The sequence below is a fragment of the Pelobates fuscus genome, chromosome 9, assembly GCF_036172605.1.
Source record: "Pelobates fuscus isolate aPelFus1 chromosome 9, aPelFus1.pri, whole genome shotgun sequence".
NCBI classification, from domain to species: Eukaryota; Metazoa; Chordata; class Amphibia; order Anura; family Pelobatidae; genus Pelobates; species Pelobates fuscus.
Genome location: NC_086325.1, coordinates 120,933,577 through 120,954,828, shown reverse-complemented (window position 1 = coordinate 120,954,828; position 21,252 = coordinate 120,933,577). Strand labels below are relative to the sequence as shown.

Sequence of the window (21,252 nt, the reverse complement as noted above, 5' to 3'; positions counted from 1 at the left end):
TCATTTATTTGGATCCCCGAAAGAACTGATAACTACAGAGGTGAGCATCTTCTGTAGTTTTTCTCCAGTTGTTGCTACTTTCTGGCCAAGTGTCTATGGCACAGAGAAAATTTACAGTGGGCTTATGGCTACCATCAGATATATGTTACTAACTGGGTAAAGCGTGGGTTAAAAAAAAAAAAAGTTTATGTAACACCACACAAATATATAAAATGTAAACTTAAGTTTTCCAAGCCTGTAGCATGTGCATATTATTTAACTGCATACCCACAACAGACCTAACCAGCATCTGAACATGGATTGCATGAATCTGAATATGTCAACTCATATTCATAATTGCCACTGGCTTTGGGCCTGCTATCCCAGTCTAACTCTCTGGTGTTCCACTTCTGGATGTACCAGAGAACCTGTTTAAGCATGTATTCCTGACCCTATAGTGTTTAACTCACCATTTAGGTGGCTTGACCCCCAATTAGCCCCCCTATAAAAGTAAAAAACTCCCTTTATTTCCAGCGCCGCGCGGGTCCGCCAATGCAGGCTCCGCCCCCTTTGTGACATTCTCAGAATGGCAGATTTTTAGCCATTTTTATCGAAACCATTGGATTGGCTAAAATTGACACAGGGGCGGGGCCAAATGCCCTGTTGGCCAATCAGGGCCTCCTCATAGAGATGCATTGATTAAATGCATCTCTGTTAGGAAAATTCAGGGTCCCCATGCAGAGCATGTGGTCGCTGAACGGCACGGCTGCTTACTGTGCAGCCCTGAGCCAGGAAGCCCCTCCAGTGGGCATATAAGAAGTGGCCACTTGGAGGTGTCCTTAGGGGCAATGTAAACACTGCCTTTTCTCTGAAAAGGTAGTGTTTGCATGAAAAAAGCATGAAGGTAACTATTATACTCCCAAGAACAACTACATTAAGCTGTAGTTGTTCTGGTGACTATAGTGGCCCTTGCAGCTGCATTAAGAAAATCCAGGGCATCTTCTTTCCTGACTTGACCAGTCAGCTTATATTTCTTTCATATATGCAAGCAGGGATTGCATGCTTTCTTAATGGATGGCATGTCCCAATCACTCAAAGTGCATCACCGGGAAGCTCCAGTTCAAATTTGTTCCATTTTAATACTTGACAAAGTACTCTTTACAATATTTCCCTACTGCCCTTAAGGGTACCAATTACCCTAACCTATATCACTAAATACCAACCCTGTCTTATTTAAGCTGATTTTTGGGGGTTCTATGTGCTTTATTATATAGGAACTCTTACGTTATAGAATTTCTTAATATTTACTTAGCCGCTGCAATTTTACTAATATGCATTTGTGATGTATCTTGAATAAAATTAAATGCAGACATCAACTTTATCCTGCAAATGGGTGCTTCCATTTCCGCACCCTGTAAATCATTATAAACCCTGTCCTTTACACCTGACCATCAGTATAGAAAAAAACATACAGAAAAGAGGAGAAATTAAGCAATGGGGGTTATGTATACATTGACATGTTCTGAAAAGTAGTCTAAATATGTAAAACAAGTGGTGTTATCAATGAACAGTGCCTACTTGTTCCATTGGTTTTCAATGGTGAATGCCCCACTTTAAAGAGACACTCCAGGCACCCAGAGCATCACCCTTAACCTTGCAAGTGTAATTATTGCAGTTTTTATCAACTGCAATAATTACCTTGCAGGGTTAAGTCCTCCTCTAGTGACTGTCAGACAGCTACTAGAGGGACTTCCGGTTCTTAAAAACCGAAAGTGTTTTGAACGACGCTGGACGTCCTCACGCTATGCATGAGGACCTCCAGTGTCGCCGGAATCCCCATAGGAAAGCATTGAATAAATGCTTTCATATGGGGAGGTCTAATGCGCGCGGCCATTGCCGCGCATGCGCACTAGGTCTCCCCCGCCAGCTGATGTTGGCGCTGGATTCAGGCAAGTCACTGAAGGGGTTTTAACCCCTTCAGCAACATGGGATGGGGTGTGGGAGGGAGAGGGGCACTGCAGGAACCTGCAGTGCCAGGAAAACAGATATGTTTTCCTGGCACTGGAGGGTCCTTTTAAGTACCTTAGAATACAACCCTTTGATACATAACGCCCAATACAACACTTTGATACATAAATCTTTCATACATAACGCCCAATGTTTCTGTATCTCCTCCTCATTCACAATGAGTGTCCCGGCGATGCCTGGATTGAACTGGATTGTGATCTCATTTGCTAAACCTTTAATATAAATTTAAAAGAAAAAGTATCATATGAAAAAAGGTTAACTCAAGTTAAAAGTTATTTTCAATATTTATTCAATAGAATAAATCCTTGAGAAGTGACACTTCCCCTTTAATATCATAATGCTACAATGTTGTATTAACTGTGACTGTATTACACTTGCTTATCTATAATAATAATAATATAAAATATTCTAAAAAATTATAAATCTACTTACAAAAATACCTTTATATTAAGCAAGGTAAAAATGTTGTTCCACGATACAACAGTGATGCACTAGAATCAAGAGGACATTTGTGTAATTTATTTGTTTAGCTATTAACTTACAATGAAATAAGAACTAGTATATTACAATGTGTTTGTGACAAACTGGCTCATTGTGTGTTGATGTTATGGTGTGTGATTACTCCTGATCTTGCTGAATGTTTCCCTCTGCATTGTTGTGTGAAACTTCTCTGATCCTAATTTGAAATAATAAGCAGACTCGGGAGGGATTAATAGACAAAGTGGAGGAGATTAGTGGCTTTATATTGCTGTCAGGCCTATTTCTGTTCATTGACCCTGTGCTACACAGTCCCTTAAAGCTATAGTAAAAACTTTGTGTCATATGACAGCCACCTCTAACAATTTAGAAATATAATGAAATTACCTATCGGAACCACTTGTTTACAACATTTGTTGAGTTGCTTACAAAATTCACATACGGTAAGTCTCGAAATCAGCTTATTTAGAATGTAAAAAGTTGACTATTAAAATAGAAATCAGGGAACCTTATTAACTTACATAAACCAATTTTAGTATCACGCTAAAAACTGTACAGGTGAGTCAACCTTAAATCGCACCAATTTCAATCATTTAAAGTTACACTTGTGTGTTAAAAAATATTTTTTAATAAACAATAAAAAAATATATAATTCTTATAACTAGTGTTTTCCCTATTCATATCCTAAAGGAGAAAAAAAAATACATATATAAATAGTGCATACTGCTTAACACAGTAGAATCTTTATAATTCCCCCCTAATTTGTGCACTCATAAATACCAGTCTTTTTGCCCAGCTGTGGGTAAAAACAGCTTCCATGGATCATGCTGCATTTGATGTATGTATACATCAATGCATATGTGCCTTGGCATCCATAGCCACAACATCTTCTTTCATTCTGTCTCGCTATTATAGGTCAATTCACAGCATAATTAATACTTTTAAAGTGGCCATGGGTTGTAGCTGATACTTTTCAATAAATTTTATGTAAATTAATGGCATCTTCTCATTCTTGGATCACAAGAAGGTTATCCACAAATTCTAAAGCTTTAGATAGATGCACATTCCAGGCATCTCCCACCACATTCCTAAACCTTTCCTTATCTCCACACATTGAGGAGGGTCCCTGACACAGCAGGGAAGGGAGAACAGAGGGCAGACTCCTCCAGACATCAAGCTCTAACTTTCTCAGCTCTTCTAAAATTATCTTTTATTCCACCAGTGAATGTCTAAAATCTATCTGTGGCAGGGAGATCTGCAGATCACTGCACCTGACTGGCAATTCGAGAAGTAAGAAAGTGTTTGTTTTAAAACTCATTTACTGCTGGCCAAGCAAAAATGATTAGCTAGATAGATTTCGGAAAAGTCCTTTGAAGACACTCTACAAGGTGGATGGTACCACACATTCCCAAAGCATTATTACAATGATGCATACAAAATATAAACAAATGGCACATACCTCTCAATGTTTTACATATGCACTCTGTCCACAGTGAATCATTGGCTACATGAAAGCTGGTTGTAACCATGAAGTAGCTGATACAGTAAAGCCATAACCTTTTCTCATCCATATGTAGCGATGCACTTCACATGCGTGAAATCATGGTGCACGTGTTTCTTTAAATCCCGCTGCTACCTCGTGTCTCATCTCTCATAGCTTTAACAGATAGATCTCAGCTTATGGTCATGGCCCTCTGTAACTTTTGTACTGGTCTGTGTGTAGGGTCAGCGCAACCATAAGGCGGAACAGGCGGCTGCCTTAGGGCGCCCGGCCTGTGGGGCACAAGGTCTGGCTGACACAGTGCTCCATCTCTTGCCAATCACTTCATGTAGCGCGGCCAAGCGGACTACGGTGGAGGCTCTTCTTTATTCTCTATCTGATCTGACAGAAAGCTGTTCGCTGAGAGTGCCGAACAGCTTCTTGTTATACCTGGTAGAGGATAAAAAAGGTATTCTACTGTGGTCTGTATGGCAATGCTGCATGGAGGTAATCGACATGCTAGGAGAGTAGAGGGGGATAGAGACCAAAATGGGCTTAAAGGGGGGGGGGAGAAAGAGACACACAAAGGGGCTGGGAGTGAAAAACAATTGAAAGTGCTGGGGCAGAAAGAGACACACAGAGGGGCTTGGGAAGGGGAGACAGATATACACACAAAGGGGCTGGGAGAGAAAGAGACACCCAAAGGGCTGGACAGAGGTAAGAGACACAAAGAGAGGCTGGAGGAAGTAAGAGACAAAGGGGCAAATGGGGATAAAATACAATAAAGTGGGTAAGACATATTTTAAGAGGGGATAAAAAGCACAAAAGGAAGTATGAAATTCCAAAGGTGGTTTAGAGACAAAGAGGTTAAGATAATGTTTGGAGGAGGGGAAGCAAGTTTACAGACTATACGCTCAATCTGAGGGGGGGGTGGTAACGAGGACAGGACAGGACAAGACTTCATGTTCAGGCGAGATGGTGAATAGCAGTATTTATAGAGGAGCTGAAGGAAAACACCACAGATCATGTCTGAGCACCAGAATGGTTTATGCAACGCTCATCCAAAATGTGACAGGTAACTTGCTGTGCTGCCCTTATCCTGACATACATGTGAGCCTAGGTAACATGCCAACATGAACTGCTTGTCTGGCTAATACCCTGGAACTATACTATACAAGGTATTTGGTGGCATCTGCAGACCATGCAGAAAGTCAATTGTGTGTACAAAAAACAACCCCCTCCCCTTCCTGGCTTCTAGAGAACAATGCTATATGTTGAAAATTAAAAGTTCCACTACACTGCAGGGCACATACGGCCCGCGTCAAAGCTGACTGTTCCCCATAGCTCTGGCTGTCTTGGAAGGAAGTGATTAAATGTCACTTCCTCCTGGCTCACAGACAGCAGCGCAGGGTATGTCTAACAATGTGTGTAAATTTGTAACTGTGTGTGTATGTGCAAGTCTAACAGCGTGTGTATGTATGTGTAATTGCTGGGAGGAAGTCAGCTAATAGCTATAGCTAAAAGAATGTAAATTGTTTCTTTTGTGTTTATCTGTGTGTATGTGTACCGATGTGTCTGTACATAATAGTTTGCATGTGTATCTGTGTCTGTATGTAATGGAGTGTGTGTGCATATCTGTGTCAGCGTTTATATCTGTGTGTGTGGCAGTGCATACATCCAAGCATTCAAACGCCAACGCTGCCCCTATTTTCAAACACGCAAACAGTGCCCTGCAGTAAAATGCGATTACTACAAACACACTCCTGCATTCAAACACACACGCTACTCACAAAGGCCTTCAAATGGCCACAGTACATACAAACACACAACTACATTTAAATGCCAACACTGTACACATATACACCTTTTTTATATTTGTAACAAAAGGAAATTACATTTATGACCTCATGTGAAGTTGTTTGTGACCGGTATTTTCCTTGTTTGCCCATATTTATAACTTCTATGCATATGACCCTCTATGACTATTTAAGTGGACAGTTTGGGACCCTGCTCTACAGTTACAGTGAAGAAATGTTTTTTTCCACTATTAGAAGATCGACACTGGAACAGAGAAAAAGGTATATAATGAATTGCTTTGCAATTCCCAACAAAATTGAAACATATAGTGGAGAGGCAAAGGGTTTATATCCAAGCACCAGTTATTCAAAATATATATATATTTATTTTTTTACTTAGCTTGAAAGTAAAATTGTCTCTTTAACTTTACATCTTCTACAGGTACCTGTATAAGGTACTGTATTTATACAATTTCTAATTAACCACTTCAATACCAAAAGCGAATATGTTTTCATTTGTTTTGCAGTATGAACTCTTATTTATACTCTAGTTATGATTACCAGCCTGTAGAGCAGAGCTTTCCAAACTTTTCAGGTTGGTAACACACTTTTCAGACATGCATCTATTTTCAACACGGAGGTCAAGACGGTCATCGGAAGTGACGTGGAATCAACAGTTTGCGCAGTATAGCACATGCTCCGTATACATGTATGATATGATCCCTCCACTGTTGCTCTAAACTTGAACTCCCTCACTATGTTAACCTCTACCACTTCGCCTGGAAGACTATTCCATGCATTCACTACCCTTTACTGAGAGCATAGTGGATGCATGGGATAGCCTTCCAGCTGAAGTGGTAGAGGTTAACACAGTGAGGGAGATTAAGCATCCGTGGGATAGGCATAAGTCTATCCTAGATATAAGATAAGGCCAGGGACTAATGAAAGTATTTAAAAAATTGGGCAGAATATATGGGCCAAATGGTTATCTGCAGTCACATTCTATGTTTCTCTCACACTCTGGCCGTTATTCACATTATAGGAATATAACATACCCAGCCCAAGTTGGTTCTTCTCACCTTAGTTACTGTTGCTGGCTGCTGTGACTGGCAGGTCTCTTTCTTCCCCCAGCCCCTTTGTGCATCTGTTTCTCACCCAACCAGTATGTGTGTATTTTTTCCACTTCCCATCTGTGTGTCTCACCCCCAGCACCTCTGCGTGTCTTCTTGTTCCCCTCAGCACCTCTGTGTTTATCTTTGTCCCCTCAGCCCTTTGGTGTGTAATTGTCCCCTAGCCCCTCTCTTTGTCTTTTCATCTGCTGCCCCTTCCTTCCTGTGCACTTTTGCCTCCCCCCCGCCCTCCTGTGACTTTTTTTTTGTCTCCCTTCCCCTCCTGTGCCCTTCCTTTGTTACCCTCCCCTCATGTTTTTTGTTCCGCTCTCCTCCTGTCCTTTGTGTCCCCCCACCCTCCTATGCCCTTTCCACCTCCCCTTCATCTGAACCCCCCTCCACTTCTGTGCTCTTCTCTTCTGTTCCACTACCCCTCCTTTTGCAGTTCTTTAGTACATCCTTCCCTCCTGTGCCCTTCATGTCCCATTCCCTGAGCCTGCTCATCCTCACCTCCATCCCTGTAGAGTGGTTGAGAAGGTGGACCGCGGTAGAGGAGCTTCTGTTTCCCCTACCTGGTCTGACAGGAAGCAGTTCTGTGCTCTAAGTGAGCACTTTTTTGTCAAACCAGGTAAGGGGAACAGAGGCTCCTCTACAGCAGTCTGCCTGCTCGGCCAAGCTACATGGAGTGACTGGCAGGAGGGGAGCGCTGTACAATGCACAGTCTACACACTCTACAGACTGTGTGGCCGATACACTAATGTTTCATGTCCAGGGCCGGATTAACATAGCGGCTGATGGAGCTGCAGCTCCAGGCCCATGCAATAGACCCAATCATTTAAAAAAAAAAATTATATAAATAAAAATAGATATAGATATATATATAGTGTTCAAGTAGAGATTGTAGCCGTATTAGTCCAGTGATGTAGATGTAAAAAAAACTGATAAAATTTGTATCTTGTAATACCTTTTTTATTGGACTAACAGAATTTTTTAATGTAAGTCCAATAAAAAAGGTATCTGTTTTTTACATCTACATCACTGGACTAATATGGCTACAATTTGTATCTTGTAATACCTTTTTTATTGGACTAACATTAAAAAATTCTGTTAGTCCAATAAAAAAAGGTATTACAAGATACAAATTTTATCTGTTTTTTTTACATCTACATCACTGGACTAATACGGCTACAATCTCTACTTGAACACTATATATCTATTTAACAAAAAAAAAAAATGTAAACACACACTACTACAGTCATACTGGCAATACAAATGCTGGTATTTTTCGCAGTATAAACAGAGATTACGATGCAATACCAGTACTGGCCAGTAGGGGTCGCTGTGTGTGCGGAGAGACGCAGAGATAGGAAGTTCCAGCATATCCCTCCCTGCCTCTCTAATCACTGATCCGCATGGGAGCAGCTACAGAGAGTCCAGACAGCAACTCCCAGACTGTAGAGACAGCCTATAGCTCAGGGAAGTGAGGGATGGGGGAAAAGGATGCAAGGAGACATGGGGGCACTGAGACACTAAGGGACATTGGGAGAAATTATGACACACACTTTGTGTCCCTAGTGTCTCGGTGTCCCCATGTCTCCCAGCCAGTGTCCTTGATGTCTCACTGTCCCCATGTCTCCAAGTGTCCCCATGTTTCCCAGTGTCCCAAGTCTCTCAATGTCCCCATTTCTCTCAGTGTCCCCATGCCTCACAGTGTTCCTAGTGTCCTAGTGACATGGGGACACTGGGAGACATGGGTACATAGACAATAGGGGACACTGGGCGACATGGTGCTGACTGCATAGTATGCCCTTAGTTGGCCAGCTTGCATGATTTGCAGGCAGCCTGACATGCATTCATGCCAGGCTGGCCTTCCAATTGTTTGGGCAGACATGCCCCCTTTTTGGGCATGTTTGCCCCTTTTGGCAGGTTACGTGATTTGCGTCAGTGGCACTCCCTTTCACCGTGCCCATTGACTTCCTGCTTCACTGGACACTGCTGTTAGGGGGTATGAATTAGCATAGGGTATGTGTTTTCTTATAGCTGTTGTTTTCTTTCCCTCCAGCACCATCTCCATCAGATACATAACGCTTGGGAGTGTTTTAGTGTTTTTGGTCGATAAGATTCTGTAATAAGGCCCCTCATGATTGTCAGCACCAGACCTACTGGGCTCTTAATCTGGCCCTGTTCATGTCACAGTTTGGAAAGCTGTACTGTAGTGGAATTAATTTCTGTGCCACAAACCACTAGTCATTGAAAAGACGAGAGAGGAAAGACGAGACAGGGGGGATACGATAGAAACATTTAAATACATAAAGGGAATCAACACAGTAAAGGAGGAGACTATATTTAAAAGACGAAAAACTACCACAACAAGAGGACATAGTCTTAAATTAGAGGGACAAAGGTTTAAAAATAATATCAGGAGGTATTACTTTACTGAGAGGGTAGTGGATGCATGGAATAGCCTTCCAGTTGAAGTGGTAGAGGTTAACACAGTAAAGGAATTTAAGCATGCGTGGGATAGGCATAAGGCTATCCTAACTATAAGATAAGGCCAGGGACTAATGACGGTATTTAGAAAATTGGGCAGACTAGATGGGCCAAATTGTTCTTATCTGCCATCACATTCTATGTTTCTATGTTTCTGATATAATGAATGTAAAGTTGCTGAATATATCCGTTTTTCCCCTGTTTGAAAATAGTACAGGAAGTTTCAATGGATCATTTTATTACAATAAGGGAGGGGGTGTAAAGAATAGTCCACAATTTTACTGTCATCATTACATTAATGTTCTAGAGATTGAGTAAGATTGCTCTATCAGTTTTAAATACCTTTATTTTAGAAAAATAGGATTTAACTGTACTTACTGTATGTGGACATTATGTTCAAATGCAGATATTCTTTTTACATTCTGTAGAATTTTTTTTGTAAACTCCGCTATTAGTAATGCCTTATACTAACATTTTAGACACTGTGTGTAATATTGAAAGATAAAATACACTGTACACCGTCTAAAGCTGTTCATTTCCAAAATATGTGTATGAAAGAGGAACGAATAATAATAAAAAAAAAAGAAGTGTAAATTTGCCTGTAAATGCAATATATACCCAACGTTGCAGTATTAGGATATGTTCATATGCTAGATATGCATTCCTTGCTTCAAATAAATGTGATTCTAATATATGTTTTAATCAAAAAGTGCTCCGTAGTAAAGCGGTTAATGGATTCAGGCCTTTTAGCCATAAGCATAAAGGACTTATAGGGGTAAAACACACCTGCCAATTTGCCGCCCCCTACCTGTGAAAATTTACCTTTCCCAGCACCGCACTGTTCAGTTGCGGCTGGCTCCACCCACTCTGCATTTTTAAATGAGGTCATCAATTCTGATCATCTCAGCCAATCCATTGCTTTTCCATAGGAAAGCATTGGGAGGCTAATGCGCACGTGCGGCAAAACACCGTTCTGCGACAATCAGCATCTCCTCGTAGAGATGCATTGAATCAATGCATCTCTATGAGGAACATTCAGCGCCTTCATGCAGAGCATATGATATACCTACACAGACACACAGGTACACATACAGAAGTACACGTAAACAAACAAAAACACATAGGTACACAGACACACTGGTACACATACACACTGACACAGGTATATAAATAACAAATGACATGTTTCCTAACTTTTGTTGCAGATGGATGGCTTCCCTTTGGTCCAGTGAGAGCTGGCTGACCTAAATTAATGGAAGTCTAAGGTAGGGATCGACCGATATTGATTTTTTTAGAGCCGATACCGATTTTCTGTGAACTTTCAGGCCGATAGCCGATTACTTGCCAATATTCTGTGCATTTACCATTTTGAAAAAATAAACTATTTCTAAATGCACAAAATATACAAGCCACATGCAGTGGATGCAGTGTGTTTAGACAGGGGAGCTGTGTGTATTTGTGTAGTGTGTATATAATGAATGCAGGGTGTGTTTGTGTAGTGTGTATAGTTAATTCACTGACTATTTGTCTAGTGTGTATAATGAATGCAGAGTGTGTGTGTGTTTGTGTAGTGTGTGTAAAGTGAATGCAGTGTGTGTGGTGTGTAAAGTGAATGCAGTGTGTGTAGTGTGCATATAGTGAATGCAGTGTGTGTAGTGTACGTATAGTGAATGCAGTGTGTTTGTATAGTGATTGTGTATAATGAATACAGTGTGTAATGTGTATATAATGCAGAGTGTGTAGTGTGTGCATTATATACACACACACACAACATTATATACACACACACACAACACACTCTGCATTATATATACACACACAACACACTCTGCATTATATATACACGCACACACACACTACATTATATACAGAGTGTGTAGTGTGTTTATATAATGCAGAGTGTGTGTTCCTGAAGGAATGAGATTCGTGTAGAAAGTGGGGGGGCGGAAAGGCATTTTGTATTTTCATTTTTAATGTTTATATGTTTTATTATTTTATTTTTTGTCCCCACTCCCTGCTTGCTACCTGGCCAGGGACGGGGGATATGGCAGTCGCTGGTGGTCTGGTGGAATGTACTGAGCAGTGGGGGGGGGGGGGGCTGCAAACTGTGACTTACCTTTCCTGCAGCTCCTCCAGCACCCTGTGTAAATCTCGCAGCCTGTGTGCTGCACGGAGCGTTGCCATGGTAACCTGTGGCAACGCTCTGACGGCCACGGGTCTCGCGGTCCTGGTCTGTATTATCAGCAATATCGGTATCTTTATTGGCAGATTGGCAGATATTGCCGAAAATACAGAATATCGGACGATAATCGGTCGATCCCTAGTCTAAGGAACCAGGCTTCCTCAGTACTTCTCCTCTCTGTGTGCGGTTTCCTCCTCCTCATATGCGACACCCTGATAGCTGGCCGGGAGGAAGTGACTTGAATTCACTTCCTCCCAGCAGGCCACTTTTTTGGGGGGGATTACCACCCTCCCCTCCAGAAGAAAATAATCTTAGCATATCTAAACTACTGCAAATACACTTTTCCCCATATAAAAACTGGTAGGGTGCTGCACCTACGGAGGAGCCTCCACTAGAAACAAGAACTGTCTTGCCAAACATGGGACTGCGAAATTCACATCCAGCATGCAGAACGTCCAAAGGAAAGCACTGAGAAATGCTTTCCTATGGACAGTTAGAATGCGCACGTGGCTCTTGCCGTGCATGCGCATTCCGCTCCACTCGGGAGCTGACGTCGGCGGGGGAAGAGAGGGTCACCAGCGCCGTGCGGGAGCACTCCGGAGCCCGGCGCTGGATTAAGGTAAATGGCTGAAGGGGTTTTAACCCCTTCAGTGCCACGGGAGGGGGACCCTGAGGGTGAGGGTCCCCCAAGGGTGACAGTGTCAGGAAAACAGGTTTGTTTTCCTGACACTATAATGATCCTTTAACATCTGTCAGTCTAACAGTCTAATAGACTAACCCTGGGATGGTGGAATGTCACACGAATGCTACCTGCCTGAATGCATAGTTCCAGTATAGTATAAACTTCTGTGCTGGAGTAATACTCAACCTGTTTTTAAGCGCTGCTTAAGTCTCATTTACAGTAAAAGGCTTGTTAATTGTAGGTTATTCCAGAATCCCAAATTTGTAGCAACAATGCTGAGATGGTCCATCCCTATATCACTAGGATAAATGAGCAGTGAATCAAATGCTTTTCTTGTGACAAATCAAATCACGGTTAGTAACTAGAAAATCCATATAGTTAAACAAAGGTAAACAAATAACATCTTATGTCTGATAAAACCATAAATAATAAAAAATAAAAAAAGCAACATAGGCGGGTTTTACATATATTACTGACATTCTTTAAATGCTTTTGTACTCCAGTTGATTACTCCATAGCCAAATACACAAAAATAATAAATACAACACATCACAGCTGATAAGCACATATGGTATGCCATCACTGGCCATATACGCAAGTTAGTAGACCATATCCTACACCTACCAGTGTATCCAGGAGCACAGTGACAAGAGAAACGGTCAATGAAGTCAATACAGGACCCACCATTCTGACAAGGGTCTGATTCACACTCATCAATTTCATTTACGCAATTGTCCCCTGTAATCAAAGATACATTGGGTTATCTTGATGGGCCCAACTCCAAAATGTATCCCTACTATTATGTCTAAAGAACAACACAGAATATTTATACAAAAACTGTATTCACAACAGTTAATATTCAGCATTTGGTAAATTCTTCCAGAGTTTGTTTGTTTATTCAAAAATTCCCTCAATTTCTTTGTCCACCCCCAAATCCATCGGTCCCTGGCTCAGAGCATGTGCATTCTCTGAGCCAGTGAGAACAGTCCAATCATATGTTTCTTATAGAGAAGCATTTAATTGGACCACGGGAAGGAAGCTGTGACATCGGACAGGGCGCGGAAACCAGCAAGTGAAACTGCACCTGCGCTGGATTCCAGGTAAGTTTTAACTTATTTTAATAGGATTTTGGCACACACAAGGCAGGCATTATAGATTAAAAACCCATTGTACAGCTCTACAGAAATTGCTGGGGCTATATAAATAATAAAAACAACCTATTGTGAAAGATATAGTTAATAGTGCCCAATAAGGTGTTAAAGATTAAAAAACATTTATTGTAATAAAGGGTTATAATAACCCATTATGTGGAGAATACTATTTGCTACATATCAGACAAAACAAAATCCCAATGAACCTGTCATCCTTTAAAAATGTATAATGGAAACATTTTTGTGTGATAGTATACAGCCTTATGTGTACTTAAGTAACTAATTATTTATATTTGTAGTTCACTCCTATCTGCTAAGGGAGTCATAAATATGTTGTAGTTGGACTAATCACTTTTTAGGATAAGTGTAGTTTTCATGTATAGACCATGCCCCATGCAGTCTCATTGCTCAATTCTTTGCCATTTAGGATTAAAACACATTTGTTTCAGCATGGTGTGGATACCCGGTACTTTTAAGGTTTTTTTCCCCATAATGTGAGTTGAATTTTATTCAGAAACAGGAGGCTCCTGTAGCTAGCAGGCTATTAACAGAGCAGGAGAGAAGAAAGTCTATATTAAACACACTGTGTAATAAATTAACTTTAAACAGAGCTCTCTTTACAGAAATTGTGTAGGAAGGCCATGTAGGTCACATGCAGGGAAGGAAGGAAGATAGTAATTTATTTCCTAAATGGCAGAGGCATGATCTATACACCAAAACCACTCAATTAAGCTAAAGTTGTCTTGATGCTTATAGTGTCCCTTTAAATGTAAAAAGAAGAGGTTTCAAATTTAGTTTCCTCTATGCAATCTCTGAGCAATGGTTATTGACAGTTTGCAGTAGTTACTAAAAATATTTGTGAGTGCTTATTACTCTGGTTGTCAAATAAAGTCACCTGTGAATCCAGGCTTGCAGCGACACACATATCCTGAAGCTTGGCTGTAACTGAAATCTGCACCAAACTCTGGCACTTGGCCATAATATGATTGGTTAGATCGTTCTAGACACAGAGCTCCATTCTCACAAGGACTTTCTGAACATTCATTAATGTCCACGTTACAGTGATCCCCAGAATAACCTGTTCGAAGGAAGAAAACACATTTAGTATGTCATTAAATGCAATATATACACTATTCCAACATATTCTACAGTACTATAGAAATGTGAAAAAAGGAGAGAGTTTATCAAAACATGTGGACCAAATTTTAGCCATTTTAATCCTACTTTGAAATGGGTGAAATTTAATCAAAGGTATTACATAGTACATATTGTACATAAGCTAAATATACTTCCAAATTATAATATTATTTCATCCACAGTCAGCGTATGTTTGCGTGTGCTCCTCAAGCTATTTTCTCAGATTTTTTTTTAACATCATTGCTGGTTTAAAGGGACTCTATAGGTACTAAGACCACTTCATCTCATTGAAGTGGTCTGGGTGCAGTGTCCCTGTCACCAGTGGCGTAACTACCATGTTCGCAGGGGTCGTTCCAGGGGGCCAGGCTACAGCTGTGACTGTGTGCGCCGACTGCAGCATGTCAGGGCCAGTGCACAGCCACACTGGCCCGGGGCCCATGGTTGCTGGTCTCTATATGTAGCCTGGCCGAGTGGTTTGACAGGAAGTGCTCACTAAGGGAGCACTTACTTACGGACAAGTACCGCAGCAGCCACGGTACAGAAGAGGATGGGGGAATGAGACACATGAATGTGCTAGGGGAGGATGGTATGGGGCACATGGAGGGGCTGTGGGGTAAGGAATTAAACACATGAAGAGGCTGGGGATGAGAATTCAACACATTGAGGTGTGGGGGGAGGGAATGGGACACATGGAGGGGCTGGGGAGGAAGTAATGGTTCATATGAAGGGGCTAAGGAGGAGGAGGGAATGTGACACATTGAAGGGCGTGGCAGATGAAATGAGATACATGAAGGGGCTGGGGCAAGGAATGAGACACATGGGGGGGTTGAGGGGAGAGAGACACATGGGGGGGTTGAGGGGAGAGAGACACATGGGGGGGTTGAGGGGAGAGACACACATGGGGGGGTTGAGGGGAGAGACACACATGGGGGGGTTGAGGGGAGAGACACACATGGGGGGGTTGAGGGGAGAGACACACATGGGGGGGTTGAGGGGAGAGACACACATGGGGGGGTTGAGGGGAGAGACACACATGGGGGGGTTGAGGGGAGAGACACACATGGGGGGGTTGAGGGGAGAGACACACATGGGGGGGTTGAGGGGAGAGACACACATGGGGGGGTTGAGGGGAGAGACACACATGGGGGGGTTGAGGGGAGAGACACACATGGGGGGGTTGAGGGGAGAGACACACATGGGGGGGTTGAGGGGAGAGACACACATGGGGGGGTTGAGGGGAGAGACACACATGGGGGGTTGAGGGGAGAGAGACACATGGGGGGGTTGAGGGGAGAGAGACACATGGGGGGTTGAGGGGAGAGAGACACATGGGGGGTTGAGGGGAGAGAGACACATGGGGGGGTTGAGGGGAGAGAGACACATGGGGGGGTTGAGGGGAGAGAGACACATGGGGGGGTTGAGGGGAGAGAGACATGGGGGGGGTTGAGGGGAGAGAGACATGGGGGGGGTTGAGGGGAGAGAGACATGGGGGGTTTGAGGGGAGAGAGACACATGAGGGGCTGGGTGGATGGAATTAAACACTTGGAGGAGCTGGAGGTTTAGACACATGGAGGGTCTGGAGTGGGAGGGAGTGATACACATGGAGTAGCGTGGGGGGGAGGGAATGATACACTTGGCTGGGCTGGGGGAAATGAAACACAAGGAGTGGCGGAGGGGAATTAGACACACGGGGGTGGGGCCCAGGGCATATTTTGCATCGGTACCTGGTGGATTCTAGTTACGCCTCTGCCTGTCACCCTCACCCTTTTTGAGAAACTGCTATGTTTTTTATTGCAGTGCTTAGACAGCCTCTAGTTGCCACTAGAGCTTACCGTACTCCGAGTTCCTTAAGTGACACTGAACATCCTTACACTCTGTTTGAGGACATCGAGTGTCAGTGAAAATCCCCATAGGAAAGCACTGATTTGCCGTGCATGCGCATTATGACCCACCAATGGATGACGGTTGAGGAGGACTGACCCAGTGCCAAGGGACTTTGGCACGGGAATAGCTTGATTACATTAAGGGGTTTTAACCCTTTATGTGCAACGAGGGAGGGGGGGGGGGGGGGGGGTATTCCTAACACTATAGAATCCCTTTCAGAACCAAATGGCCCCTGTGCTAATGATTATGATGGATCAAATTACAGAACCCCATAAATATGTAACAATAAAACAACAGTTCTTTCCAAGTGTGCTGGGCCTGATGAAACAGTATTAATTAGGGCCAATGTCCTGCCAACCTGGGTTTTGGTTTGTAATATAGTTTTTATTGAGGGGAGAGTATAAAGGATGTGCTACCTCTGTGCACATGCACACTATGCTGAATCATGTATTTAAACCAGCAGGTTATCAGTTTACCATATGTACCAGGCCTCCCAGTCGACCTGGTTTCCGCAGGGCAGTCCAGATTTTTGCATCCAGTGCTGCTGTCCCAACTTGGGGACAGCAGAGGACTGACCCAACAGGCATAGCAGGAGTGCATCATTAGATGGGCTTGTGCTATTTGTTGGGCACTAGGACCCTGCAGAGAGTCCTGAAACAGTGCTCCATGCAGGATCTGCCCTCAATGGGCTGGCATTAGAAGATAGGCAAGCAGCATGGTGTGCCTTCACACCAGACTGACCTGCCAGTAATATACAAAATACAGAATCCAGCACACTCGCTTATTCACTAAACAATGCCAGTAATATAGGTGGACCCGCGCCCATTCTGGGAGTGCCTGCCCCATAACTGCATCAAATGCCCACCACTTTAAGCTTCCCACCTGTGTCTTGCTTCTCTGGTTGCTGGAGTTGGGAAGTATGTGTAGAGTATTGCATATTCTATGTTTCTATTGATTATATATGGATGTCTGGATCGACATAAGTAACAGATGGTATCAATAAGTCACAAGGTTTTCTTGTATGAGAACTCTGGAATTGGATTGGGAGTCTTGTCCATATATGGCTGGAGTTATAGTCTGACGTCGGTATGGGCACATCTATATAGTAACTGAACAAAGGGACACAATATCTCTTTCTGTCTCTTGGCTCTTCTTCCTGTACAGCTAGGTAACTATGTAACTCTCCCTTCAGGAGTCCAGCAATTACCATCTGCTGTTGATCATCCATGATCATGTAACACCCTTTGTTGTTTTATTATGTATCAGTAACTAAGAATAAACATGAAGAAACCGTAAGTCAGATTGCGTACTAGTACTTTTCATTAATATAGACGTATATTAATGTCGAAAGCCTTTGACCCAAGACTATATATACAAAAGACGTATACATCAATCAACTGGAAAAAGACACAGAAGAAGAAGCGGAAAGTATTACAGTATGTGTGTACTGTACATTTTACTCTTTCTACTATGCTATAAACTGCTTTTAATAAAAAACACAGTTTTTGGTGGATTAACCCCCGCTCTCTTTTACAATAATGGAATAAAGCAAATTTAATGACATACTTGCAAATTTAATGAAATCATGTATGGCCTGTAGTGTTGTCGCGAACCCGGAATTTTCGGTTCGCGAACTTCCGCAAATGTTCGCGAACCGGCGAACCGCGCGAACCGCCATTGACTTCAATGGGCAGGCGAATTTTAAAAACAACAGGGACTCTTTCTGGCCACAATAGTGATGGAAAAGTTGTTTCAAGGGGACTAACACCTGGACTGTGGCATGCCAGAGGGGGATCCATGGCAAAACAACCATGGAAAATTGCACAGTTGATGCAGAGTCTGCTTTTAATCCATAAAGGGCAGACATCACCTAACATTGACACCTGTCCTCAAAGCCCAGCCCTGATACACACTGACACAGAGCAGAATAGAGACTGTTCCCCCTACATAGGGTCACTTGGCAGATATGGATTGACACCTGTCCTCAAAACCCCTGATACACACTGACACAGAGCAGAATAGAGACTGTTCCCCCTACATAGGGTCACTTGGCAGATATGGATTGACACCTGTCCTCAAAACCCCTGATACACACTGACACAGAGCAGAATAGAGACTGTTCCTTGTCCACAGAGACCATGATACACACTGACACAGAGCAGAATAGGGACTGTTCCCCCTACATAGGGTCACTTGGCAGATATGGATTGACACCTATCCTAATGATCCCTGATACACACTGACACAGAGCAGAATAGAGACTGTTCCCCCTACATAGGGTCACTTGGCAGATATGGATTGACACCTATCCTAATGATCCCTGATACACACTGACACAGAGCAGAATAGGGACTGTTCCTCCTACATAGGGTCACTTGGCAGATATGGATTGACACCTATCCTAATGATCCCTGATACACACTGACACAGAGCAGAATAGAGACTGTTCCTCCTACATAGGGTCACTTGGCAGATATGGATTGACACCTATCCTAATGATCCCTGATACACACTGACACAGAGCAGAATAGGGACTGTTCCTCCTACATAGGGTCACTTGGCAGATATGGATTGACACCTGTCCTAATGATCCCTGATACACACTGACACAGAGCAGAATAGGGACTGTTCCTCCTACATAGGGTCACTTGGCAGATATGGATTGACACCTGTCCTAATGATCCCTGATACACACTGACACAGAGCAGAATAGAGACTGTTCCTCCTACATAGGGTCACTTGGCAGATATGGATTGACACCTGTCCTAATGATCCCTGATACACACTGACACAGAGCAGAATAGAGACTGTTCCTCCTACATAGGGTCACTTGGCAGATATGGATTGACACCTGTCCTAATGATCCCTGATACACACTGACACAGAGCAGAATAGAGACTGTTCCCCCTACATAGGGTCACTTGGCAGATATGGATTGACACCTGTCCTCAAAACCCCTGATACACACTGACACAGAGCAGAATAGAGACTGTTCCTTGTCCACAGAGACCATGATACACACTGACACAGAGCAGAATAGGGACTGTTCCCCCTACATAGGGTCACTTGGCAGATATGGATTGACAAATCCCTGACAAACAGCTACCACATGCAAGGAAGGCAGCAGGGGCGCAAATGACCCACTCCCGACGCGGGAAGGTAGTGACGACAAATAACAATACAGGACTCTTTAGAGGCCCTGTAATTGTAATCAGTCCACTTGCACCAGTGGGCCTAAAAATTAGGCATGTACACATGCCTGAAAAATTTGGTATTGTTGCAGCCGCTGCTGTAGCAGCGTCCAGAAAAATTGATGTTTGTTTCACAGGCAGAAAGTGCCCTAAAACATGGCGGCTTGAACCCTAGTTGGTGGCGGATAAGTCACGCAAGTCAAATGTCATTCAGAGCTAAAATACAGCAGAGTGTGGACAATTTTTAGCACAAGGCAGCTCATCTCATCAGGCCTTTTTTAATCGAATGTATCGCCCAGTGTCAGTCCCTTCGGGATCCATCCCTCATTCATCTTAATAAAGGTGAGGTAATCTAGACTTTTTTGACCTAGGCGACTTCTTTTCTCAGTGACAATACCTCCTGCTGCACTGAAGGTCCTTTCTGACAGGACACTTGAAGCGGGACAGGCCAGAAGTTCTATCGCAAATTGGGATAGCTCAGGCCACAGGTCAAGCCTGCACACCCAGTAGTCAAGTGGTTCATCGCTCCTCAGAGTGTCGATATCTGCAGTTAAGGCGAGGTAGTCTGTCGAGTCACTCTCTGAGGGTGGATCCCGAAGGGCTGTGGCTATGCATAGGACTTAAAAAGGTCCGCATGTCCTCCATCAACAACACGTCTTTAAAGCGTCCTGTCCTTGCCGGCGTGGTCGTGGGAGGAGGAGGAGGAGGATGACTTCCACCTCTCCCCCTGTTAGATTCCCGTTGTGCTGTGACATCACCCTTATACGCTGTGTAAAGCATACTTTTTAATTTATTTTGCAAATGCTGCATCCTTTCCGACTTGTAATTGGGTAACATTTCCGCCACTTTCTGCTTACACCGGGGGTCTAGTAGCGTGGACACCCAGTACAGGTCGTTCTCCTTCAGCCTTTTTATACGAGGGTCCCTCAACAGGCAGGACAGCATGAAAGACCCCATTTGCACAAGGTTGGATGCCGAGCTACTCATTTCCCGTTCCTCCTCCTCACTGATGTCATTGAAGGTATGTTCTTCCCCCCAGCCACGTACAACACCACGGGTACCAGATAGGTGACAACGAGCACCCTGGGATGCCTGTTGTGTTTGGTCTTGCTCCTCCTCCTCCTCCTCAAAGCTACAATCCTCCTCTGACTCCTCTTCCTCACAATCCTCTTCCAGCGTTGCCGCAGGTCCAGCCAGCGATGCTGATAAGGCTGTTTCTGGTGGTGATGGTGACCACAACTCTTCCTCTTCCTCTTCACGCTCATCTACAGCCTGATCCAGCACTCTTCGCAGGGCACGCTCCATGAAGAAAACAAATGGTATGATGTCGCTGATGGTGCCTTCGGTGCGACTGACTAGGTTTGTCACCTCCTCAAAAGGACGCATGAGCCTACAGGCATTGCGCATGAGCGTCCAGTAACGTGGCAAAAAAATTCCCAGCTCCCCAGAGGCTGTCCTAGCACCCCGGTCATACAAATATTCATTAACAGCTTTTTCTTGTTGGAGCAGGCGGTCGAACATTAGGAGTGTTGAATTCCAACGTGTAGGGCTGTCGCAAATCAAGCGCCTCACTGGCATGTTGTTTCGCCGCTGGATATCGGCAAAGTGAGCCATGGCCGTGTAGGAACGCCTGAAATGGCCACACACCTTCCTGGCCTGCTTCAGG

The 21,252-nt window shown here is 43.5% G+C and overlaps 1 protein-coding gene across 1 annotated transcript in view; it reads right to left on the bottom strand.

Annotated features, from left to right (window-relative positions):
• The window catches only part of LOC134572988 (protein crumbs homolog 1-like), a 210,699-nt gene that overhangs the window by 80,211 nt on the left and 109,236 nt on the right, over window positions 1–21,252 (bottom strand). The window contains exons 5-6 of the mRNA XM_063432343.1: window positions 14,270–14,452; window positions 12,848–12,961 (exon numbers count right to left, since the gene is read on the bottom strand). Coding sequence (XP_063288413.1) covers window positions 12,848–12,961; window positions 14,270–14,452 — 297 coding nt within the window. The remainder of the gene's footprint in view (window positions 1–12,847; window positions 12,962–14,269; window positions 14,453–21,252) is intronic.